We start from the raw sequence: 25510 nt of genomic DNA, 5'->3' as shown, positions 1-25510 counted from the left end.
GCACGTACTACCCAGGTTAATCACCTGTACATTGTATATTACTGTTGCGCACTCGTTTTCGTTGTACTCCACTTGTGCTGTATAATGACGATACATTTGAATCTAATCTAATCTAACTAAACTGGGATCATCAAACGCATCTTAAAGCTCCGCTCCTGCTTTCCACAGGCTCCACAGTGCGGTCCAGGCCAAGCAGAAGGACAAGCAGACCATCTTCCAGCTGGAGAAGAGGCTGAAGGCGGAGCAGGAGGCCCGCGCCCTGGCCGAGAAGCAGCTGGCCGACGAGCGGAAGAGGAAGAAGATGGAAGAGGCCACGGCTGCCAGGGCCGCGGCTTTGGCCGCCGCCACCAGGTACACGTGCGCACCGCGTAGAGCCGGGAGGTAGACTATACCGTATGTTAAACACTGGCACTGAAGGGTTTTCCAAAAGCTGGACAATAGAAGGGGGTTGGTGTAGCCGGTGTAGCCTAAAGGGAGGGTGGGCGTTCTCCTACCCTAATGAGTAAACAGACAAAACAGGGTAATATACAATGGAACAAAACATTTATGACAAAAAACTTGTAACTTCAAACGAAAGTTTCTTTTATGACCGTCTTAACGGGGAAGAAATAATCGGGTTTCAAGCTGTGTCAATATTTGTATTGTTATTACCAACATTGCTTTTACCCTTTTTCTTATTCTCTGCATTGCTTTTATGTGTCTTCACTGACTGTGTCTTTATTGACAATGTGTCTTTATTGACACTGTCATTACTGACAATGTGTATTTATTGACATTGTGTCTTTACTGACCATGTGTCTTCACTGACCATGTGTCTTCACTGACCATGTGTCTTTACTGACCATGTGTCTTTACTGACAATGTGTCTTTACTGACAATGTGTCTTTACTGACGATGTGTCTTTACTGACAATGTGTCTTTATTGACAATGTGTCTTCACTGACAATGTGTCTTCACTGACAACGTGTCTTTACTGACAACGTGTCTTTACTGACTCCAACTTTCTTCTCACTCTGAGTTTCTCCACTGTCTCGTCTAACCCTCCGGGCCCACAGGGGTGAGTGCACCGACTCTCTGCGCGGCCGCATCCGAGAGCTGGAGACTGAGTGTAAGAAGCTCAGCATGGACCTGAAGCTGAAGGAGGAGCAGATCAGAGACCTGGAGGGGAAGTGTCAGGTGAGACCAGACCACTGTTGCAGTCGAGTCACTAACTCTCGAGTCCAAGTCGAGTCTCGAGTCCCCAGTGTTCGAGTCAAGTCACCAAAGAAGAGCCCGAGTCGAGTCCCCATTACCCTAGTCCGAGTCCAAGTCATCAAGGTTGCGTCCACTCCACTCTGGCCGCCAAAGAGCGGACGTACAAATAAAAAAAGGTCTACCGTAAACATAAATGTCACACCGGTCACCATTTCAAAGGGGGTTTATTTACTTTGTGACACAATAGCCAAACGAATGCACTAGCCATCAATATCTTATGCCAAATGATTAGGGCCTTTTACATTTATTTTTTTAAAACTATATAAATTAACAAGTCCAAGTCCCTCGTTCTGCACCTTCCGAGTCCGAATGCAGTCAATGCTCAAGTCCGAGTCATCAGTGCTCATGTCCAAGTCGAGTCACGAGTCCTGAACATCAGTCCATGACTCGAGTCCTACAACACTGGACCAGATACTAGACGTCATCGTTTCAAACCCTACTGTTAACATCACATTCACGTCCCCCGTCGCCGAGTTGCTAACTGATCACCACTATTTCACATTGATGGCCAATCTGTGGCCACTACCTTTTCCAGGGTTCCCATTCATCCTGGAAAACCTAATGATAAAATCTCATGTCGTCCTGGACTTCTTTCATTGTATTTTTTAGCCCCTAGGTGTGTATTTTGTTTGAAACTCAACTGTTGGTAAGATTATAGCAGTGCCGCCCAATTTGGGGGCCTGCAGGTCAAGTTTGACCCACGCTCCCTTTGTTTTGGTCCTCCATTGTATTTGACAAGCTCTGGCTTATTCTCCTCTTATTTAAGGTGCTGTAAAATCCTAACCGTAAACTTCATGAACCCTGCATAATTAAAAAAGGAGGAATAAAACTGTGGTTAAATCTGTTAATACTAGGCCTACCGGTGAATTATATGATCGGTTGTGACCAAGTGCTGTCCTCGATTGTCAAGAAAAACTTAGCTACACTTTTGTTCCCAGTTATCAAGTCTCACTCTGTTCTACCCTTTGTCTCTCCCTCTTCTTCTCCCTCTTCCCTCTCTCCATCCTGTCCTGTGCAGGAGCTGCGCAAGTACAAAGAGAACGAGAAGGACACGGAGGTGCTGATGTCAGCGCTGTCGGCCATGCAGGAGAAGACCCAGCATCTGGAGAACAGCCTCAGTGCAGAGACCAGGATCAAACTGGACCTCTTCTCCGCCCTGGGAGATGCCAAGAGGCAGCTGGAGATAGCACAAGGTATGTTTATTATAAAGGCTGGGCTGCCGCTCCAGCGAGGATCTGCTTTTCTACCAACTTCCGAGGCAGATTCTGAGCCTTACACTTGTGTAAGGCAGATACAGAGTACTGATCAGATCTATTACTTATACTGAACAGTATAGACTTCGACCATTATGTCACTGGACTAAAATTATTGACGTATATATAGCCCAATTGTGTCAGGGCTAGCTGGTTAACCCAAGCACAGGGACACCGAGACAGTAGGCAGATGGTAGGTAAAAGATAGGATAAGATATTCCTTCATTGATCCCCTTGGGGAAATGTAGGCGCCATAGCAGCGTGGGGGGGGGGGGGGGGGGGTACAGGCAATACAATTATAGTAAAGAAAAGAATAAGCAGTCTAAACAATATAATTAACTTAATATAATCATATGAGCAAGTAAGCAGTGTAATCAAAAGTGCAGATAAGGTCTCTATGACCCATCAGTTATAAGTTACAATAAATATGGTCAATAACACTCTGAATATATACTACGAGTAGGTAAAGTATACAGTATACACAGGTGCAGTACACATAAGGTACCCTAACTGGCATGATATAGTAGCATACGTTGTAGTCCGTGCAGTTTAGGTGGTAAGAGTCAGACACACACAACCCAAGATGGGGGGGGGGCGGTGTATTATTTCTTAGCAAGCTGGCAGGGCTGGGGAAAGGACGAGGCTGGTAGGGGGGCTGGGCAGAGTCCAGGGTGAGTGGGGGTAGAGCATGCAGGGTGAGAGGGGGCAGGGTGAGTGGGGGTAGAGCATGCAGGGTGAGAGGGGGTAGAGCAGGCTGGGTGAGAGGGGGTAGAGCAGGCGGGGTAGAGCAGGCAGGGTGAGGGGGTAGAGCAGGCAGGGTGAGAGGGGGTAGAGCAGGCTGGGTGAGAGGGGGTAGAGCAGGCTGGGTGAGGGGGTAGAGCAGGCTGGGTGAGAGGGGGCAGAGCAGGCAGGGTGAGGGGGGGCAGAGCAGGCAGGGTGAGGGGGGGTAGAGCAGGCGGGGTGAGAGGGGGCAGAGCAGGCAGGGTGAGAGGGGGTAGAGCAGGCGGGGTGAGAGGGGGCAGAGCAGGCGGGGTGAGAGGGGGTAGAGCAGGCAGGGTGAGAGGGGGCAGAGCAGGCGGGGTGAGAGGGGGTAGAGCAGGCGGGGTGAGAGGGGGCAGAGCAGGCAGGGTGAGGGGGTAGAGCAGGCAGGGTGAGAGGGGGCAGAGCAGGCAGGGTGAGAGGGGGCAGAGCAGGCAGGGTGAGAGGGGGCAGAGCAGGCTGGGTGAGGGGGTAGAGCAGGCTGGGTGAGAGGGGGCAGAGCAGGCTGGGTGAGAGGGGGCAGAGCAGGCAGGGTGAGAGGGGGCAGAGCAGGCTGGGTGAGAGGGGGTAGAGCAGGCAGGGTGAGAGGGGGCAGAGCAGGCTGGGTGAGAGGGGGCAGAGCAGGCAGGGTGAGAGGGGGTAGAGCAGGCTGGGTGAGAGGGGGCAGAGCAGGCAGGGTGAGAGGGGGCAGAGCAGGCAGGGTGAGAGGGGGCAGAGCAGGCAGGGTGAGAGGGGGCAGAGCAGGCAGGGTGAGAGGGGGCAGAGCATGCAGGGTGAGAGGGGGTAGAGCAGGCAGGGTGAGAGGGGGCAGAGCAGGCAGGGTGAGAGGGGGCAGAGCAGGCGGGGTGAGAGGGGGCAGAGCAGGCGGGGTGAGAGGGGGCAGAGCAGGCTGGGTCATTTTACTCTGGGTCATTTTTCATTTTAGTTTTAGTCTTAGTCATGTGGCCTAGACCCAGTCTGAGTTCAAGTCATCAAGGTTGAGTCCACTCCACTCTGGCAGTCAAAGCTGACATACAAATAAGAAAATGTCTACATTAAACATAAATGACACAGCGGTCACCATTTCAATGGGAGTTTATTTACTTTGTGACACAATAGCCAAACAAATGCACTCGCCATCAATATCTTGTGCCAAATGATTAGATTTTCTTTTTTTAAATAACTGTATAAGTCCGAGTCCTGGTCTGCACTTTCCGAGTCCAAATGCAGTCAATGCTCGAGTCCAAGTCCCAGTCATCTGTGCTCAAGTCCAAGTTGAGTCACGAGTCAGCTTGAAATGCGTCCCTATTCACTATCTGTGGGACGTCTAGCTGTAGGAGCTGATGTACAAATGTACCCAACAAATGTCAGAAGTGGAAAAACCTGCTATTGTATATTTTCACAACTGAATAACAAACTGTCCTCAGAGGGAAATGTTGACAGCTGTGGGGTCGGCAATTCTGTTCACAAACATTATTTTAGGCTTACATTTGGTTCACAGTGCCTCAAGATTATTTTTATTTTTATAACACAAAACAGGGCATTTCACCGTTCTATTTCATAGTCACAGAAACAATTACAAGAATGACACATACAGTATAGTTTTATTTTATTTATTTAACCAGGCAGGTTAATTAAAAACAATTCTTACATTCTTATTTACAATGACGGCCTGGTGAGAGGACAAATGGGCCTCTCAAAGGGTAACGGAGCAAAAGGGAAAAAAAAATTATTAAATAGAAAAGAGACAGACGATACATCACTGAGGTAAGGGAAATAATTAAAAGACACATCAAACAAACAACCAAATAAAATGACACGGTATGTAATACACGGCGCAGAACAGACAAATTACAGTTAAAGGGCTTGGTGACAGTTGCAGGTTTGTGTGAACAACACTACATAATCAATAGATATATCTATTTAAACTAAATAAGACTCGTGCACATCTTGTTGGACCCCGACTGGAGGTGCAGGTCAGCGCAAGAGATGTGTATAAAGTAGAGCTGGGCCGTTAACGGCGTTAACGTGCTGCGTTATCGCGAGACTAGTATCGCGCGATAATATAATTGACGCCGTTAATCTTTTTCTCAACGTTGGGTCTGTATTGTCCTTAAATACTTGCCGTAGTTCCCAGCTGTGGTACCAGGAAGTGATTGCACTACCGGAGCTGTAGTCAGAATAATGTGTTAAACTAAAGTAGTGGTCCGGTAATCATTGTTATACAGGTGAGGTTAAGAAGTCCTCAGGATATAACACAATTCGGCGATGAGGACGTCTGAATCTGCGCAATGCAAGAAAAAAGAAGTCTGTTGCAAGCTTTGTTTACATTATTAACGTTAGCGAGTTAGCATGTTAGCTCACGTTGATACGGGCGGCACTGGGAAACATCTACAAGAGGAGGAAATCCACTTTACACACTAAAGGAAGGATCGACTGGACTATCGTGAGTGTTTACAACAGAAATGGCTTGGGTTATTGGAAATATTGGACCGTTTGAACTTTGATGACAATGTAGCCCCTTTCGTGACTGTGATGCACGGAGTGAATCCACAGTCACTTGCTCCTCAATAGGAAACTAACCTAGATTTACCATGAAGGACTGGTTCTGGCTGAACCGTTCGTTATACAAGAATCACAGAGACGTTTCAAAGGTGCTCACAGTTGCACGAGGGTTTCGGACAGAGATACTGGATGGTTTGAAAGCTCTGCGTTGCTAATAAACATTTTAAATAATTTTTATAAACTGCTCAAAACGGCATTATTTCCGCCGTTGGGTGATCACAGCGCATGCGCACCATCCCTTATCTCTGTCCGAAATCCTCGTGCAACTGTGAGTACCTTTGTAATTTCTCTGTGATTCTTGTATAACGAACGGTTCGGCCAGAACCAGTCCTTCATGGTAAATCTAGGTTGGTTTCCTATTGAGGAGCAAGTGACTGTGGATTCACTCAGTGCATCACAGTCACGAAAGGGGCTAATGACAATGTGGAGCAAGTAAATGAAAATGGGGGACCCTGATGTAAACAAGACAAAAGTCTTTCTCTGGTCTGTATCCCCTTAACAATTGTATGTATTGAGCCGTACTGTATTGTACCCATTCTGCAATCTGTTAAATAACGTTTTCATTCATTCATTCATTCATTCATGGAACTGTTACACTGAGCTTGCACTGAATTTGTTGAGAAACCTGCTTCTGCAGCAGTCTGTGTGTGAGCAACCAGTCAGCAGCATTGTGAATTTAGAGATTCACTAAAAGACACATTGAGAGACAGGTTTGTGTGTGGATTAAGAAATGAAGGTTCACAGAAGAAACTACTGACAGAGAGTGATTTGACACTGGAGAGAGCTGTCAATATCAGTGTAACAATGTTAATGGCATCAAAGGAAGGGCACAGAAAATTACGATAAATCTGGTTTTAAAAGAAACACTGGAAATTACAAAAAGAAGAGACATGTTCATGCTGTTGAACAAGGAGATAGAACAGCTAGTGACTCCTCAGATGAAGAGGAGAGGATAAATCTCCTCCTCTGGTCATTATTTGGGTAGAACACACCTATTTTGAACATCTTCGGCAGACTTTTTTTTTTTTTGAGTCATTTTAATCTAGATTAATTCCAGGATTGCAGGTAGATTAATCTAGATTAAAAAAATTAATCTATGCCCAGCTCTAGTATAAAGCTAAAAGAAGAAAACCTTCAAAAGAAGGGACCTATATAGCTATAGCACCGGAGGATGCGGAAGCTAAACGCGTTGTGTACCAACAAATAAAAAACTAAATCAGTCCCGAGGAGTGTGCAGTCCCTTCTTTTGAAGGTTTTCTTCTTTTAGCTTTAGATATATCTATTTATTAACTAATCGCAGGTTCTGCAAATGTAAACAAAATGTCTCTCCCCGAACCGCATAGCGCACTTTTAACACCTCCTTTCATATCCGCCCCGCGGCCCCCTCAGTCTCATCCCCTTAATCAGATTAAGGTTAAAAATATCTGCTTACCGTCCGGCGATCCCATCCATCTTTCTGGCGAATGCACGTTCGCTAGAGAGTAAGATGGACGATTTACGGGCGCGGGTCCGATTCCAGTGAGAGGTGAGGGACTGCAACATCATGTGCTTCACGGAGACATGGTTGAAACCAGCGACTCCGGACCACAGCGTCTCTCCCTCGGACTCCTTCACCGTCTTCCGAGCGGACCGCACAGAAGCCTCCGGCAAGAGCATCGGTGGGGGTGTCTGTCTCCTTACCAACAACGGCTGGGTTAGCCCCAAGGAGATCAAGATACTCTCCCGTTCATGCTCGCCGGACCTGGAGCATCTGGCCATTCAATGTCGCCCCTTCCACCTTCCTTGAGAGTTTACCGCGGTGTACATCCCTCCCCAAGCGAACACCGCCAAGGCTCTGGCGGAGCTACAGTCGCATCTCAACATCCACCAGATAAAACACCCGGACACGCAGCCATGGTCATTGCCGGCGATTTCAACCAGGCAAATCTGAAGAAAGTGATGCCATCCTTTTTTCAGCACATCGCCTGCTCCACCAGAGGGGGAAACATGCTCAACCACTGCTACACCCCGTTCAGAGCCGGCTACAAAGCTGTACCGGCTCCTCCATTAGCGGGAGCTACAAGCACATCTGATCATGACTCCATTTTCCTCTATCCTGCTTACAGGCAGAGATCACGTGACGCCGTCGTGTCACGTGAGGTAAAGAGATGGTCCGACCAATCAGAGGCCACGCTTCAGGACGCCCTCGAAGACGTCGATTGGGATATGTTCGAGGGAAGCGCCAGTGACCTCAGCGAGTTCGCAGACACTGTTGTTAGCTTTATAGCAACTAGGGATGCCCCAATCACGTTTTTTGCCACCGATCACCGATCGTCGTGAGCCATATCGGCCGATACCGATCCGATACCGATCGTTTTTGATTAAAAGAAATTAAAATGTATTATATATATATATATTTTTTTTTTTTATAAAATATATATATTATATAATTAGACTTGTACTTATATTATCTGCGAGACATCGCCACCACGCAACAAGCTCCACTGTCTGTGTGTACTCTAGTAGCCTCCAGCTACAGCCAGGATTCTCCGGAGCTGCAGCTGGACCTATACTCGAGTAATATCGAGCAACGGCCAGGATTCTCCGGCGCTGCACCTGGACCCTATTGGTATAACGTTACTTAACTGTGCTCAGCAAGCCCTCAGCTCGAATACGCATCGAATCAGTGTTATAAGACATTGATATCAGGAGCTATCTGTAGCTACTACTAGCCGGATATATAACGTTAATACAACGCCTCAGTGAATTATTTAGTTCAATGGGACATTTCGTGAACTAACTTGCGCTAACGTGAGCTAACAGCTAACGGGTATCATACCTACCTACTATACTTGCTGGAGCGTTTGTCGATGTCAGGAGCTATCGGTAGCTGGCCGGCTAGATACCGTTCGGTTAGACAATGCCTCATCATGTATTAAACTAAAAGTGAATAGTTGACTGGGTCATTTTGTAACGGTAGCTAAGCTAACGTTAGCTCAGGGAGACGCCGACACGCCGTCCTCCCGTGTCTCACTAGACTAGACCCGTGTTTACATGCGTGCGGGAGGGGCTGGACTCGAGAGCAGACACCGCACCACCGGTGTCTGAGACAGAACTCAGCGACAGCGAGTGAGATCGGGTTTGACGATCGGTGAAAATAAAACATTATCACCGATCGCATATTTATACTGATTATCGGCCGATAACGATCGGTGGCCGATCGATCGGGGCATCCCTAATGGCAACCTTAGCTGATAGTATCGTCCCCACAAAGAAGGCGAGGGTCTTCCCAAACCAGAAACCGTGGGTGGACAGTACTATCAGAGCAGCTCTGAAAACTCACACCACTGCCTACAACCTGGGCAGAGAGACGGGAAACATGGAAGAGTACAAGACAACAGTCTACACTCTGCGCAACGCTGTTAAACTTGCCAAAAGGGCGTATGCTGACAAAATGGAGGCACAGATGGCACAGAATGACACAAGAGGCTTATGGCGGGGACTGAGGACGATAACTGACTACAAAGTCAGCGCCCCCTCAATGGGGAGCGACGACGCCTCTCTCGCGGACCAGCTCAACACCTTTTACGCGCGGTTTTACGTGCGGTTTGGTGCAAACGGTGGCGCCTCTAGCTCAACGGCTAGTGACGTCACTGGCGCGCCGGCTGTTGTGGAGGGGGGGGGCATCCGCGGGGGGTCGGGGACGCTCTCTCATTGACTGTACACAGTGTGAGAAGCGCATTTATGCAGGTGAACACCAGAAAGGCTGCTGGCCCAGATGGAATAACAGGACGCATACTTAAGTCCTGTGCAAACCAGCTAGCCCCTGTGTTCACCACCATATTTAATCTATCCCTGGCGGAGTCAGTGGTCCCTGCCTGCTTCAAGATGTCTACCATTATCCCGGTACCAAAGAAATCCTCCCCAACAGGTCTCGATGACTACAGACCGGTGGCACTCACCTCTGTGGCCATGAAATGTTTTGAGAGGCTGGTCAAGGATCACATTTGTGCCTTCCTCCCCAGTGATATGGACCCTATGCAATTTGCATACAGGCCAAACAGGTCCACTGATGATGCGGTCTCCCAAGTACTGCACAGCACCCTCTCTCACCTAGACCGTCAGAAGGGGGGCTATGTGAGACTGTTGTTCATTGACTACAGCTCAGCGTTCAACACCATAGTCCCCACCAGACTGGTGGACAAGCTGATCGAGCTGGGTCTGAGCTCCGCTCTGAGCGCCTGGATACTGGACTTTCTGAGTGAAAGGCCCCAGGCGGTCAGGGTGGGGGGTCAGACCTCCAACCAGCGTTTCCGTTGGAACATATTCGTGCCGGGGCGGTTAGGTGGTCGAGCGGAGATTGCGTTCGTCACCAGCCCCGGAGCTGTGAGCTTGGTTCGCCTGTTCGAATCCAGCTCACAGCTCCGGGGTTGTCACCAGCTTGGCTGGCCGTCTGCACTGATACAATTGGCTGTATCAGAGGGTGGGAGAAGCTGGCGGGGTGGGTCCGGGTCGTTGTAAACAGCGACTCCTACTGTAACTGAGGGGTACAATTCCCTGACTGTATTACTAGATATGATACTTACTACCACTACCTTTGTACTTAATATTCGGCCACCCAGTACACGGCATAAATATATTATGATGAACACTGTCACGTAGATGAAACGGATCCAACACAAATGTACGAATTAGAAATAGGTCTTTATTTCTACACAGCGATGGTGTGTAGAGCAAGCACTTAATCAAATCAATCACATTTATGAATGGAAATTAGTATGCACTTTTATGGCAAGAGTATTCGTCGGTATATCAATAGAGAATGTCCAATCTCTAAAGGCGCAGGTGGTACATATACGACCTGGAATAGTTTAAGGAATAACAGCAATGATACTTTAATGATTATATACTGGATACACTAGAGGGGGTTAATCCGGTCGCTTGTAAGCCGACAGGAGTAGGAGGGGGGGGGGGGGGTAGAATCCGGCTGCCTCATCCGGCCAAGGGTATCCCAGGTGAACCCACTGTAGTGCCGTTCAATGCGCCGGCGATCCTTGGACCACAGATGAAAGCAGGTGGACTCTTTGTGGGCCGGCTTCCTCCGGTCCACGGGGGAGAGACGTGAAGCGACCTCGTCTTGCAGAGCGTCTCCTCACCTTGCGTCCTCTCCAGGGGGGGGGGTTCCAACACACGGCAGTGTCGGGGGTCTTTATCCATGGAATAATCAAAGTATACAAAGCATAATCCGTGCCTGGGAAGGCGGGCTGTCGTCGGTAGAATAATCCGGTATACAGGTCCACTCGCTCGTCGGCTCTGGGGCTCCTCGGGTGCAGCTTCACGTGGGGTAAACCACCCTGGGTAAGCAGCCAGTTCTCTGCCCGAAACGATGGGGTACTGACTACGGTAGTATTCTCACCGCACGAAGCACTATATATTAACAGACTATTATTAGCTTAATAGACTACGTCCAACTCGACGATATAGTGCCAAATATGACTATTCAAATATTAATATACACGATGTCTCAATACCGATGGTAGGCGAACTTGGCCTTACTCCCACACGTGGCGTCGCGGGGAGGCTTTACGTCTGTGACTCTATTGGAGGGTAAGAAACTGGACTGAAAAGGAAGTCCTACTTTAGTAGCGCAGTATATATACGCACTATGAACAAATAGTCCCATTAGTGGTGCGGTAGCCAGATTCCTACGCGGAACTAGGACTTGTTCGTACATGTGGAGCGGTACGTTTGAACTGGGTCTGAGGGGTATGGCAGCCTGGCACCAAGGTCTCGACCAATAGTAGAATGGAGACTATTATGGGATGTTCAGTAGGCTAGAATGGATATTCAATGCATATTGTACAAGGAATATACAAGGGATATCAGGGAATATTAGAGAATATACAAATACAATTAAATATATATATATAAATAAATATATATATTCGGTTTAATCTGGCCCTTCACAACAGCCACCCCCTGAATAGGTCCCAGACCTAATCAGTTAAACAGAGACAGATTAATCGCGTTGTCTATTTACACATAAGGGTTTGCTGTAGGGGTCAGTCAACTTCACAAAGTCATAGGGTTGTAGGGTCATGGTCATCATCGATTGTGTCTGGGAGTCGAGGCAGTTCTATGAGCCTCGCCACGGGACGGGTGTAAGTGCGACCCTGGACAAGCACTTCAGCTGCTCGGACCTTGCCGTCGGCACCGGTGATCACTTTGCTTACGCGGCCGGCCGGCCACATAGCTCTGGGCAGTGATTGATCAATAATCATGACGACTGTTCCTTCTGTCAAATTGTCTCTCTCCTTTACCCACTTCTGGCGGGTCTGTAGAGACGGTAGGTAGTGCAGTAGGAAACTGTTCCAAAACTTGTCGGCTAATACTTGGCTGTACCTCCACATTCGTCGGCCGTTCGCTTCTTCAGGCCGGTACATTGTCTGGGGTAATGCAGGATCTAGCCGCCCCATCAGGAGTGTGTTGGGGGTAACTGGGTCGATATCCGCCACATCACTGGAGACATATCCGAGGGGCTTCGAGTTAAGTACTCCCTCGATCTCCGCGAAGACTCTTTCTGCTCCTGCGTGATGTACATCCTCATCGTATTTCTTTATAATCAGCTCTGTGACCTTGTGTCGGCTGTTCAATACGATCGGGTATTTAATGTCATCCGGTAGATTGGGGGCTCTGCGTAGGCGACCACCCACTCTGATGAGGGTATGAGCGTCGCTCTCGGGGGCCAGATGAATGAATCTGCTGTCGGATGGGACGGGCTTTCCTCCCTGTAGACAGGCCAATTCATCGGGGAACGAGTCTCTCTGGGCTCGCTGCAGTAGAAGCAATTCTGCTTCCTCGTAGTTAGCTGCTGACATATCGGCGGGGGACTTGCACTCCGGGTGGTACCGCAGGAATGTTCTTTGTTGTGCACTCTCTATGGACGTGCAATCGTCTATGTTAGGGTCGGTGGAGGCTACGGTGCTCAATCCACAGAACACAGACTTCTTATTTTCCACCTCCTCTGGACTTGCTTCCCTCGGGATAGGCATGGGCCACTGTCCTTCCGGGAGTCTTAGGAATGCGGGGCCGTCACTGTAGACATTGCGACGGGTGAGGTCATCCAGGGGCATCCCCCGGGTGATGACGTCAGCTGGGTTCTGTTTTGTATCAACGTAGCGCCACTCTGTTTCTCCGGTTAACTCTTCGGTTAAGTCTTGAATCTCGGTGACTCTGACTCCCACGAAGACTTTGTACTTGCATGAGTCCGATTTGATCCAGGCGAGTACCGTCGTGGAATCTGACCACAGGATTGTTCTAGACACCGGTATGGTGAGCTCACGTTGGATGAGCGTGGCTAGGTGCGCTCCGGCTAGGGCTGCGCAGAGCTCTAGACGTGGGATAGATTGTTGCTTGCGTGGGGCTATTCTCGAGCGGGCGAGGACAAATGCTGTGTAGATCTCTCCCCCCTGGTCTTGGGCCCGCAAGTAGGCTACTGATCCGTATGCGACCTCTGAGGCGTCACTGAAGACGTGTAAGTCCATTTTACATGTCTCTGGCCTCACCGTGGTTGGGAAGTAGCTTCGGCGCATATTAACGCCTGGGAGTGAGTGGAGCTCCATCTCCCACTTTCTCCAGGTGGATGCAAGGTGTGCGGGAATGGGGTCGTCCCAGCCCTGGTCCTTGTCCCACAATGCTCGTACAATCATTTTTGCCCTGGTGGTGTACGGTAGAATACATCCTAGCGGGTCATATTGTCGGGCGAGTGTTGTGTACACACTCCGTCTGGTGGTCGGCGCCGCCGCCGGCCTTCCCTGCTCCGTAGTCAGGGGCTTGTGTCTGTAGTGAAGCGAATCTGTTTTGAATCGCCACACCAATCCCAGGGTCATCTCCTGGGCTTCTCCCGGGATTGTAGCCATCCAGGTCTCGCTGCTGGCTGCCTTGTCCTCGGAGGAGAGGCTGCGCAGTACTTGCGGATCGCTGCTGGCCCACTGCCTGAGATCAAAGCCGCCTTTGATCAATGAGGCGCGGAGTTTAATCAGGAGAGCCTCGGCTTCTTCCTGGGTTGAAAGGCTTTGTAGACAGTTGTCTACGTAGAAGCTGTTCTTTACGCTGTGTCGGACCTCTTCGTCCGCTGCTGGGTCCTCCGCTACATGTTTCTGTAGTGCAAATGTAGCACAGCAGGGGCTGCACGTCGTTCCGAAGGGGAGGACTTCCCATTGGTAGATGGCTGGGTGCTCATCTCCTGGCTTCTCTCTCCATAGGAACCGTAACAGGGGCTTGTCCGCCTCTACTAATCTCACCTGCAGGAACATTCCTTTAATGTCCCCGCTGATGGCCACCTTTTCCTGGCGGAAGCGGAGTAGAACGCCGAGTAGGGAGGGGCCGAGTGTGGGACCGGGCAGTAACTCTTTATTCAGATTTTGGGATCCGATCTGGTAGCTGCAGTTAAATACTATGCGGTCTTTACCGTTGTGATGGACCTTGTGGTGGGGCACGTACCACGATTCAGTGGTCTGGTCAGCCTCTTTAATGTCCATCTTTGTGACGTGTCCCGCTGTGATGAGCTTCTCAATCTCAGCGCGGTATACACTCTCTTGGGCGGGGTTCTTGGCTAGGCGCCGCTCCGTGTTCAGCAGGTACCGTTCTGTGGCGTCTGTCTTGGCGTGGAAAGTAGGCATTCCTTCTCGCCGCAGGAGTGGCGTGGCGTATCTCAACACGCCGTTGACCGGGACTCTCTTGGTCCCTGTCTCGAGGAGGTGAATGGCGTAAATGTCATCTTTAGAGCGAATGTCTTTCTTTCCGTTCTTAAAGGGCATTTGTTCCAAGGTCCATAGCCGCTCTACGTGTTGCAGGAGTGCGGTTTCTCCCTCTGTGACTCGGGAGTGGAGACATCTAGTGGCTGTACTTCGGTTGAGAGATTTGGCGAGCGGGCCTTGGAGAGTCCATCCCAAACGGGTCTCGACTGCTGCAGGACAGCCTCGGGGTCCGGTATGAACCCGGTCTATCGGGACAATGAGGTCTGCATGGTCGGAGCCTATCAACAGGGTCGGCATAGCATTGTCTATGAGCGGGATCGGTAACTTGCGCAGATGTACATATTTCTCCATCAGCTTGGCGACGGGGTATGTGTACCGCGACAGTCCTATTTCTTGGCTGGTGAAAGCGTCTGTAATCTGGTACCGTCGCTCAGGCTGGCCGCTTGCTGCGATAGAGAATGAGACATTCTCGCCCTTTATCGTCTTCAAATCTCGTCTTATTGTCCGAATTGTCATTTGGGTTTCGCTTCCCCGCAGCCCTAGCTGGGCCGCAGCGGAGGCGAGCAGCAGGGTCTTCTCTGACCCGTCATCGAGGACGGCGTAAGTGTCCAGGACTTTATTCTGGTAGCTTAGTGTCACACGCACTACTTTTAGGAGTACTCGGGCTCCACTGCTGCTGGCGGGATCGATGTACATGACGCTCGCTTTGCGGCTGGATGGTGCGGGTGAAGGGCGCCGTCTGTTACTGTCGTGAAGTATGTCCAGATGGGCTCCATCGCACTTGGTGCACCTTTTCTTTAAGCGGCATTCGGCTGCCCTGTGTGAGCGCGCACAGCGAAAGCAGCGCTTGTTGGACTTTATCCATTGACTGGCTTCCTCCGCGTTCAGCTTGGGGAAGGAGTCACATTGCGCTAGCCAGTGTTCTTTCTCACAGTAGGGGCACACTATCTTCCACTTCTCCGTTCTGGAGGGGGTACTGTGGCTCCTGCTGCTCGGTACTGACTCCGATTGGTGCATCACAGTCACCGATCTTCTTCCATCATTTAGTCGTCTGGTTCCTTCTCTGGAGCCAGGGGTGCTCCGTCCGAATGTATCTAGCCGTAGGCTGCTGACTTCTCTCGCCAGGAAGTCTGCTAGATCGAGGAGGTTCGGTTCGGGGCCATTCGGGTCTCTGTGGTCCCTCTGCCGCCTAAAGCGCTCCTGACGAGCGGGCGGCAGCTTCTCCAGAATCCTTTCCACATTTGAGTTGGCGTAAAGTTCATGCCTCCCCTTCTCTCTTTGCGCTCCCAACATCCCTACCAGGGACTGCACTCTGATGGACAGGTCGTCCAGTGCTCGATTGTCTATTGCTGGGGGTAAGCGGTCGATGTGTCGGATCTCCTGGATCACGTAATCCCATATGCGCCCATACCTCTGGTCCAATGCTACCAGCGCTGCTGTGTATGGGGTGGTGGAAGTCGCGTAGGCGAGCGCTATATTATGTGCGCGGGGTACCTTTAAGTGCTTCAGTAGGATGGTGTATTTGTGGCGTTCATCCAATACATCCACCAACATGGTCTCCAGACACATGCGGAGTTCTGTATACTGGGCCCGGTTCTCTTGGGTGAAGTCGGGTACCATAGGCGTGCCAATGTATGACGCTGACTGTGGATACATCGGCGAGCGTTGGGGGAGAGGCCTCCTAGGCGAGTCTCCTCCCGCTCCTTGGTATGGGCTGGTACCGGCAGTGTACCATGGCCCGCTTGTCCAGGTGCTGTTCCTCGGTGCGGGTCGTGCGTCGTGCTCACCCGTGTATAGAGTCGGGGGTCTGTAGCGCAGCTCCGCTGGAGTATAGCCTGGGCTGTACCGGACCTCCTGGTCCGGTAGAGTACTGTGCTGTCTTCGGGCGTGGTTCTCCTCCTCTTCCTCTTCGTCTTCAGTTAGGTCATCCAGTGCTTGTAGTCTCTGGTTTAGCCTCTCCACAGGATATGCTGCTCCTTCCCGGTTGCTAGGTCTCTCTTGGACCGGTGGGGGGAGGTGGTCTGTGGGGGGTATAGACCTCGTCTGTTGGTCAAGTTCAGGGTTGTTTACTCGGCTAGGGGATGCCGCCCTGGAGGTGTGTCTAGACGAGTTCCTGGAGCCTCTGGCGGAGGGAGAGGGTGTTGTCCGTCTGATCAGCTGTTCTATTAGTTGCGACTGCTGTCTGTTGCGCGCTGCGTCCCGTTGAGCACCGGCTCGTTCTCGGGCCACATTCTCTTCCATCTGAATGCGTCTTATTTCTAGACGTGTCTGCTCGTGTTCGCTTCGCTGCTGGATCTGCAGTCGGTCGCGTTCAGCAGCGGCGTTCAGGCTGATGAGGAAGGCCTGCTGTAGGGTCCTCTCTGCCTCGCTGGGAGAAGGCGGTTGTATAGGGGAGCCTTCCCTCGGGGTACTCCTTGCGGAGCCTTGGAGCTCTATCTCCACGGTGCTCTCCCCGTCTTCTTCCGTGCCGAGTTCTCTCTCGGTAGCGTTGTATTCCTCCCGGGACTCATCGGGGACTACTTCTTCAGTACTGGCGGGGTGTGAAGTCATGTCTGGTTCCCACTGGTCCCCACCGTGAACTTGGTCAGTTACATTAGAGCCCGTAGGGGCCTCTATGGTCGGGGTAGTCTGGGCGTTGGGGTTAGACATACTTTTACTTTCTAGTTTTACCGCGTTTACTGTTAGTAGAAGACTAGGTTGTTGACTGACAGCGTAGGCCTCTAAGTACTGAAGGAGCCGTCGTTCGCGCTGCGGGCGTTGGTTAGGAGGATCGTTTCGTGGAGTGTTCATCATAGGCCATTTCAATATTAATAACACTATATTAATATTACACTGATTACCCTCCGGCTCGAAGGACCAATTGTAACTGAGGGGTACAATTCCCTGACTGTATTACTAGATATGATACTTACTACCACTACCTTTGTACTTAATATTCGGCCACCCAGTACACGGCATAAATATATTATGATGAACACTGTCACGTAGATGAAACGGATCCAACACAAATGTACGAATTAGAAATAGGTCTTTATTTCTACACAGCGATGGTGTGTAGAGCAAGCACTTAATCAAATCAATCACATTTATGAATGGAAATTAGTATGCACTTTTATGGCAAGAGTATTCGTCGGTATATCAATAGAGAATGTCCAATCTCTAAAGGCGCAGGTGGTACATATACGACCTGGAATAGTTTAAGGAATAACAGCAATGATACTTTAATGATTATATACTGGATACACTAGAGGGGGTTAATCCGGTCGCTTGTAAGCCGACAGGAGTAGGAGGGGGGGGGGGTAGAATCCGGCTGCCTCATCCGGCCAAGGGTATCCCAGGTGAACCCACTGTAGTGCCGTTCAATGCGCCGGCGATCCTTGGACCACAGATGAAAGCAGGTGGACTCTTTGTGGGCCGGCTTCCTCCGGTCCACGGGGGAGAGACGTGAAGCGACCTCGTCTTGCAGAGCGTCTCCTCACCTTGCGTCCTCTCCAGGGGGGGGGGTTCCAACACACGGCAGTGTCGGGGGTCTTTATCCATGGAATAATCAAAGTATACAAAGCATAATCCGTGCCTGGGAAGGCGGGCTGTCGTCGGTAGAATAATCCGGTATACAGGTCCACTCGCTCGTCGGCTCTGGGGCTCCTCGGGTGCAGCTTCACGTGGGGTAAACCACCCTGGGTAAGCAGCCAGTTCTCTGCCCGAAACGATGGGGTACTGACTACGGTAGTATTCTCACCGCACGAAGCACTATATATTAACAGACTATTATTAGCTTAATAGACTACGTCCAACTCGACGATATAGTGCCAAATATGACTATTCAAATATTAATATACACGATGTCTCAATACCGATGGTAGGCGAACTTGGCCTTACTCCCACACGTGGCGTCGCGGGGAGGCTTTACGTCTGTGACTCTATTGGAGGGTAAGAAACTGGACTGAAAAGGAAGTCCTACTTTAGTAGCGCAGTATATATACGCACTATGAACAAATAGTCCCATTAGTGGTGCGGTAGCCAGATTCCTACGCGGAACTAGGACTTGTTCGTACATGTGGAGCGGTACGTTTGAACTGGGTCTGAGGGGTATGGCAGCCTGGCACCAAGGTCTCGACCAATAGTAGAATGGAGACTATTATGGGATGTTCAGTAGGCTAGAATGGATATTCAATGCATATTGTACAAGGAATATACAAGGGATATCAGGGAATATTAGAGAATATACAAATACAATTAAATATATATATATAAATAAATATATATATTCGGTTTAATCTGGCCCTTCACAACACCTACAGTTCGGTCGGGGCGCCTGCTAAGCGCGGATTGGACGTGAGGGGGATAGTGTGGTCCTCCCACACGCTACGCCCTCTCAAGGAGAATCCACGCTGCCAGGTGAAAAGAAGCGGTGATTGGCTGGACGTGTGTCGGAGGAAGCACGTGGTAGCCTCCACTCTCCCAAATGATCTGACTGTGGGGGGTAAAGCGCAGCGACCAGGAAGGGACTGGGAATTGGCATACGACTAACATTGGGATGGGAGAAAATCGGAGGAAAATGGAGGGGGAAAAAGACCAAAAAAAAAAAAAAAAAACATATTCGTGCCGGTCTGGGTGTCCTGCAAGATTTCTATCCCCGGACATATTCGAGAAATTCCGGTCAGCCTGGTTTTCCTTTTTACCGGCTGAATGCCACCATCGGCGCCAATGTTAACGTTAATATCGCCTAATCTATGTTTTAAATTATGGCTATGTGTCTAATCTGCCCATCGCATTATCAAAGACTATTTTCCAGTCAGTGCTGTCAAGGCTGTTTATCGCGTCGTTTCCGTTTCAGAGCATTTAGAAAAGCCCCCGTTTTCAGATAAAAAACAGCTCATTCTGGAGCATTCTATGAAAATTGTCTTTTAGTGGAATATTCCACAACGTTGATATTCGTCGGCCTTTTTATGAATCGTTTTCAAATAAACGCTAGATGATCAATATTATACGTGCACGCAAGCACATTACGGCCGCGCGCGGATAATCGCCCCGTTGATTTCCTCTCGGACTTTTACAGTGAAACCGAAAGAAGACATTTCACAAAACAGCTTATAACTTCATCAAACTTACTCTGATTATCCTAACACTGATAACATAGAGTCCTTACCTGACATCAGATGGTATCCAACTTGTAACTGAGGGGTACAATTCCCTGACTGTATTGATAAGTATGGTATCATTAAACCACTACCGCTTTATGTACTTTAATTACTGGCCATACAGTACATGATATATAAATATGATGAACACTTCCCACAATGAATCGGTTCCACACCAAATGGTAATTAAGTATTTATTGCAGCAAAAGGTACATAATATACTTCTCTGTATTTTACTTTGGATGCGCTTATAAGGCAAAGGAATGTGCGTAGGCAAATCAATAATGAATGTCCATTCTCTGGTTACGCAGGAGGTAATTATACAACCTGAATCTTAGGGAATTATATCTATGGTACACTAGTAATATATAGCGGGAGATACTGGAAGGGTCCCCCCGGTTGTAAGCCAGCAGGGGTAGAGGATCTGTCGGTAGTAGAGAGTCTGGTCAACGATGACTAAGGAGACTCCAAGTACAGGAGACGGTGCAATAGTCTCTTGATCCACAGACGAATACAGCTGTTCTCCGTAGACTGTAGCTCCACAGTGAAGAAAGCTAGCCGGCCTCAGGCTCTCTGAGGCGCGGACTCGACTTGGCTCCTCACAGGGTAAATCCCACACGTGTAGGCGTCGGCGATTCTTCGCTCCATAAATCACAGGACCAAAACAAATATAATCCAGCCGCAAAGGGCTATGTAGTCGTCGGGTAGATTAATCCAGTGTACATGTCCACACGGTTCTCGTCTAGATCTCCTCGGGTGAAAGCGCCATGAAAGCAGCCCAGCCTGGATAAGCACTCTAGCTGGTACGAGGAAGCGTTGGTGATGCTGGTCACTGTAGAACTTTAGCCGCACGATACACTATAAACAAATAGACTATTACTGACTTAATAGAAATATGTCGCACTCGACGGTATAGCGCCAAACTCTGACAATTCAGTTATTAATTCGCACGCGGTCTCAATGCTCTATTTTGGGGCCAAACAGGCCATACTTCACCGCACGGAGTATCGTGGGTGAGGCTTCAACTTATTGGGTAACTCTACTTCTGTATTCACCTGCGCCATATTTATATGCACGGCGAACAATCTAGTGCCAACCTCATTTCTGTCTCGTATCCCTAGGCAAGGCCGGGCATGCACAGACATGTCTTGACGGTGGCCTTGAACCTGACTCTGGAGGCACGGCCCCGGCGCCTGTGGACCGCTGTCCAATAGGAGAATGAAATACCATGGTCTGCACTAGGCTAAAGGGATATTCCGTGTATATGTACAAGGAATATACAAGGGATATCAAACGATATACAAATACTATGCAATATATATCAATCAATAAATATATATATTCGGTTTAATCTGATCCTTTGTAACACAACTGGTATATTCCAATTCCTGATCACCATTCGAAAAAATCGATACGTGTATGGATCCAACGCGATACTGTAGAACTCCATGATCAGCGGGGATCTGAGGTTCCAGAATGAACTGTGGTAACCCTGGCTGGATCAGTGAACTGGAAAATGTGGATATAATGTCGCACCTCAGCCAGGAGAATTAAACTTTCCACTCGGGCCTGAACGCTCGACATTTCTGTTTCTGTTTTCTTTCACCACGGCATCAGCGGTCTCTGTGACTTCAAGTTCAGAAGACTCATCTTCGTTGTCATTATTATTAGACCTGCTTGTGCTTGGTTTCATGAAATATTTGTTAAGCTTAGCTTGTTTTGGCCATCTCTCTCTCTCGCTCGTATACCTGTTTGTCGTTATGGTGGCCAGACAGGCTCAAAAAAAGAAAGAAAAAAAGATTCACATCCGAGCGGCGCCATCCGCGCTTTATCAGAGTGAAGCAACATGTAATGATTGTTTCGTTCATCGCATAGGCTATTTAATTTTAGCCTATTTTAATACAATTCAAATAATAAAATTGTGCTTAGAGAAATTATTTTCACCGGACATTATGACCGGAGAGATTTAAATATTCGGACTTCAACATATTTTGCCGGTCAAATACCGGTAATTACCGGCTAACGGAAACGCTGCCTCCAACACCATCACCCTGAGCATCGGGTCCCCCCAGGGCTGTGTTCTGAGCCCCCTGCTGTACTCACTATACACACATGACTGTGTGGCCAAGTTCAGCTCCAACTCTAGTGAAGTTTGCGGACGACACAGTGGTGGTGGGGCTGATCTCGGACAACGACGAGAAGGCCTACCGGGAGGAGGTTGAGGTACTGGAACGCTGGTGCCAGGACAACAGCCTGCTCCTGAACATTGGTAAAACCAAGGAGCTGATCGTGGATTTTAGGAGGAGACAGCAGGAGACACACACACCACTGTGGATAAACGGGGATACCGTGGACAGGGTGAGCAGCTTCAAGTACCTGGGGGTCTACATCTCAGAGGATCTGACATGGACAACACACATAGACTCAGTCGTAAAAAAGGCGAAGCAGCGCCTCTACCACCTGAGACAGTTAAGGAAGTTCTGGGAAGATACTCCGGAGCTGTAGAGAGCATCTTGATTGGAAACATCACTGCCTGGTATGGAAACAGCACGGCACAGGACAAGAAGGCCCTACAGAGAGTGGTGCGCTCAGTATTGCACTACCACCCCTGCAGGTCCTATACAACAAGAGGTGCAAGTCCAGAGCCTGCAGAATAATGAAAGACCCTCACCACCCCAACAACAGCCTGTTCATGCTGCTGCGGTCAGGCAAACGCCTGCGAACACCAGCAACTAGGACAGAGACTTCGGCTCAGCTTCTTCCCCCAGGCCATCAGAGCCTTGAACACTGAACTCTCCACACACAAGCACACATGAGCACACATACAACACAGTACACGCTCACACACTAGCAGCCACTTTAACATGAGCACACACACACTCATGCTGCACACGCTCACACTTATGGTCACTTTAACAATAGTATAGTATAACTTGAGATTGTATAATATAGCATTGTATAACAGTGTACATAAAGACCCAGTGCCTCATCCGTAGCTAACAGTGTATTGTACTACCACAGGACCTAGCATGTCCTACCATGCTCTGTAAATAACTCATGTACATATACCGATATGCCCTACTTTGTTTACTTGTTTTATTGCACAATGTTGTTCTATTGGATTCTTATTATATATTACTATTGTATTATGCACATCGTTGCGGGCAAGACCCCCCGCATTTCATTGTATACTTGTATGCCGTGACAAATAAAACTTGACTTGACTATCCCTCTCGTCCCTCTCATCCCTCTCATCCAGGCCAGATCCACCAGAGGGAGCAGGAGATCGCCGACCTGAAGCAGAAGATCGCAGAGGTGATGGCGGTGATGCCCAGCCTGTCCTACTCCTCCGATGGCAGCGGCCACAGCCCCGTCGCCCCACACTACTCCTCCAAGTTCATGGACACCAGTCCCTCTTCCCTGGACCCCAACGCCTCAGTTTACCAGCCGCTCAAGAAGTGACTCTGGCATTAAAAAAAAAGAAAACTGCAGATCCCTCGAGATGGATGGGATTTTTTTTTTTTAAACTATCGGTCACGCTTCAGTTGTTTTTTAATGTACCGGCCCCCTGAAGAAGTGTTTGCACTGTAACGTACCGCACAAGAGACCCCTTCACACACACAAACAGACATACACACACAAACACACACTCACTCACTCACACTCCATTCAGATTTCTATGGTTCCTTCAGGCGTTGGGAAGCTGATTTTTTTTGGGGGCTGGGTACAATAAGGACTTTCCTTTTTTAGTTGTTTCTGTTTATGGATGTAGCCATTAGACAGTGTGGTCTGTTTGGAGGTAAAGGGACAGTTTGTAGGCACAATGTCAGCAGATGACATACGTTGCTTATTGTCAGGTTTTTTTTCTCTCTCTCATTGCTACTTCTCTCTTTCTCTCTCCCTTTCACCCCCCCCCCCCACTCTCCCTCTCTCACTCATTGCCACTTCTCCTCCCTCCCTTCTGTCGCGCTCTCTCTTCCCCCTCTCCCCCCCTATCTCTCAAGCTCTCCCCCCTCTCTCTTTCCCCCTCTCCTCCCTCTCCCCCCTCTCTCTGCCTCTCTCCTCCTCTCTCTCATTGCCATTTCTCCCTCCCTTCTCTCGTACACTTTCTCTCTCTCTCTCATTGCCACTTCTCTCTCGCACTCTCTCTTTCTCTGTCAATCTCTCCCTCTCTATCTCTCTCTTCATATCATATCAGTAACCAGGTTTTCATTTTAAATATCATAATCTTTCAGTCTTTCTTTACATATTTTTTTTCTCTGTCCGGAGGAATTTGAGAAGCCCGTGTAAAGTAACAACCCTCTGAGAGTTAGTTGAATGTAACAGTAACTTTTCATGTTTTGATATCGGCATCATTTAAAACCAGTGATTGTTTGTTTCGTAATGAGCACTTTTCAGTTCATTTATGACAATGTACATTTCTTTTTTCTTCTGAAATAGTGATGTTGGAAATATAGACATTTGTTCCTCAGTTTTGAACACACTGCTACAATGTCATGATATTATCATACGTGGGGTCAGCCATACCCAATACAGCCCCCCCCCCACATTTAACTCTTTCAATGCTGGAATAATGAAATCCAAGACTCCCAGATTGTCATGAAGTGTTTCAAAGCAGATTAAGTCCTCAAAATACGATTGTCATAGATTTTAAACCTGGCACTGCCAAAAATCTTTAGGAATTTCACCCATTTGCTGCGAAAAACACTCCTTCTGGACCAAATTAGAACGCATTAGGCCATATTATTCACTGGATTTAATGATGTCTTGGGAACTAATTGTTACCCGTTTGCAATTTCACAGTGCCTTGCAATTTTCTCTTTTTGACATAGAAAACGTTTACGTTCCGGTCCTGGGATCTAAAGCTTTAAGACTCTCTCTTCCCCCCCCCCCCCCCTCTCTCTCTCTCTCTATTTCTCTCTCCCCCCTCTCTCTCTCTATTTCTCTCCCCCTCCCCCTCTTTCTCTAGCTGTAATTCGCTCGGTTTTCATTGTGAAAGGTCAAGTGTTTCTCACAACCCACTCATTCACATTCGAGTATTGGAAGGTTGAACCAGTAATCCCAGATTGTGACGCAGCAGCAGTGGGTTACCTTGTACATCGACACATCAGTGTCTCAAATCACGCAAAACAACCGATCAGTCGCACTCTATCAGTCTTTTAAAGAAAGAAGATGACAGCGGTTACGGTACATGACATATACAGTGACAGAATCCCGGTATGCCAAAAAAAAAAACCAACCAATCTGATTAATGTCTGTTATTATGCCCCTAAAGTTGGCATCTAGTTGTTTACAACAATGTATATTTTACTCTGAGGAATGTTTTTTTTTTTTTTTTTTTTTCCATTCTTAAAAGTGCCAAGTGTTGATGTTCGGTTTCGGTCTCCATCCACACTTAGATTGATGTAGTTAGTTTAGTGATTGCGTTTGACGAGGACAAAAAAGAAAGAAAGAAATGTTTTCTCATTTTTAGAACATATCCAGCTGGTGTTTTGTGTTTACGAGGCTCTTGAGTGGTCATGGATAAAACAGTATAGGCAGGTCGTGGTGGGTGGAATGTGGTGTTCTTGCATTTCTATTTATTTGTTTCAGGTTTCGGTTCTATTCGATGTTCCCTATCACGTTTCGTTGTTCTCCTGACTCTTATCGTTTAAATTCTTTCGGCCAGGGGGGAGAATTATGTGAATGTGTCGTGTTGGGAAAAAGTTGTAGCCTATCCCCTGCACCCCACGTAGTGCTCTCATGTCGCCTACCTTGAGAAGTATTTATGTGGATCGCTGACATTGTGAATTTTGTTCTGAAGTTGTTTTATCAGTTCGTG

At 48.7% G+C, this 25510-nt stretch overlaps 1 protein-coding gene across 1 annotated transcript in view; it reads left to right on the top strand.

Annotated features, from left to right (window-relative positions):
- The window catches only part of LOC311227096 (macoilin-1-like), a 37870-nt gene extending 12838 nt beyond the window's left edge, over positions 1-25032 (top strand). Inside the window, exons 8-11 of the mRNA XM_084312630.1 lie at positions 169-351; positions 1056-1176; positions 2273-2447; positions 22949-25032. Coding sequence (XP_084168756.1) covers positions 169-351; positions 1056-1176; positions 2273-2447; positions 22949-23151 — 682 coding nt within the window. The 3' untranslated portion in view covers positions 23152-25032. The remainder of the gene's footprint in view (positions 1-168; positions 352-1055; positions 1177-2272; positions 2448-22948) is intronic.
- The last annotated feature ends 478 nt before the right edge of the window (positions 25033-25510 follow it).

This window comes from Notolepis coatsorum (genome assembly GCF_963971535.1).
Source record: "Notolepis coatsorum genome assembly, chromosome: 4".
In the NCBI taxonomy this organism is placed as follows: domain Eukaryota; kingdom Metazoa; phylum Chordata; class Actinopteri; order Aulopiformes; family Paralepididae; genus Notolepis; species Notolepis coatsorum.
This window is presented reverse-complemented; position numbering and strand designations above follow the sequence as displayed.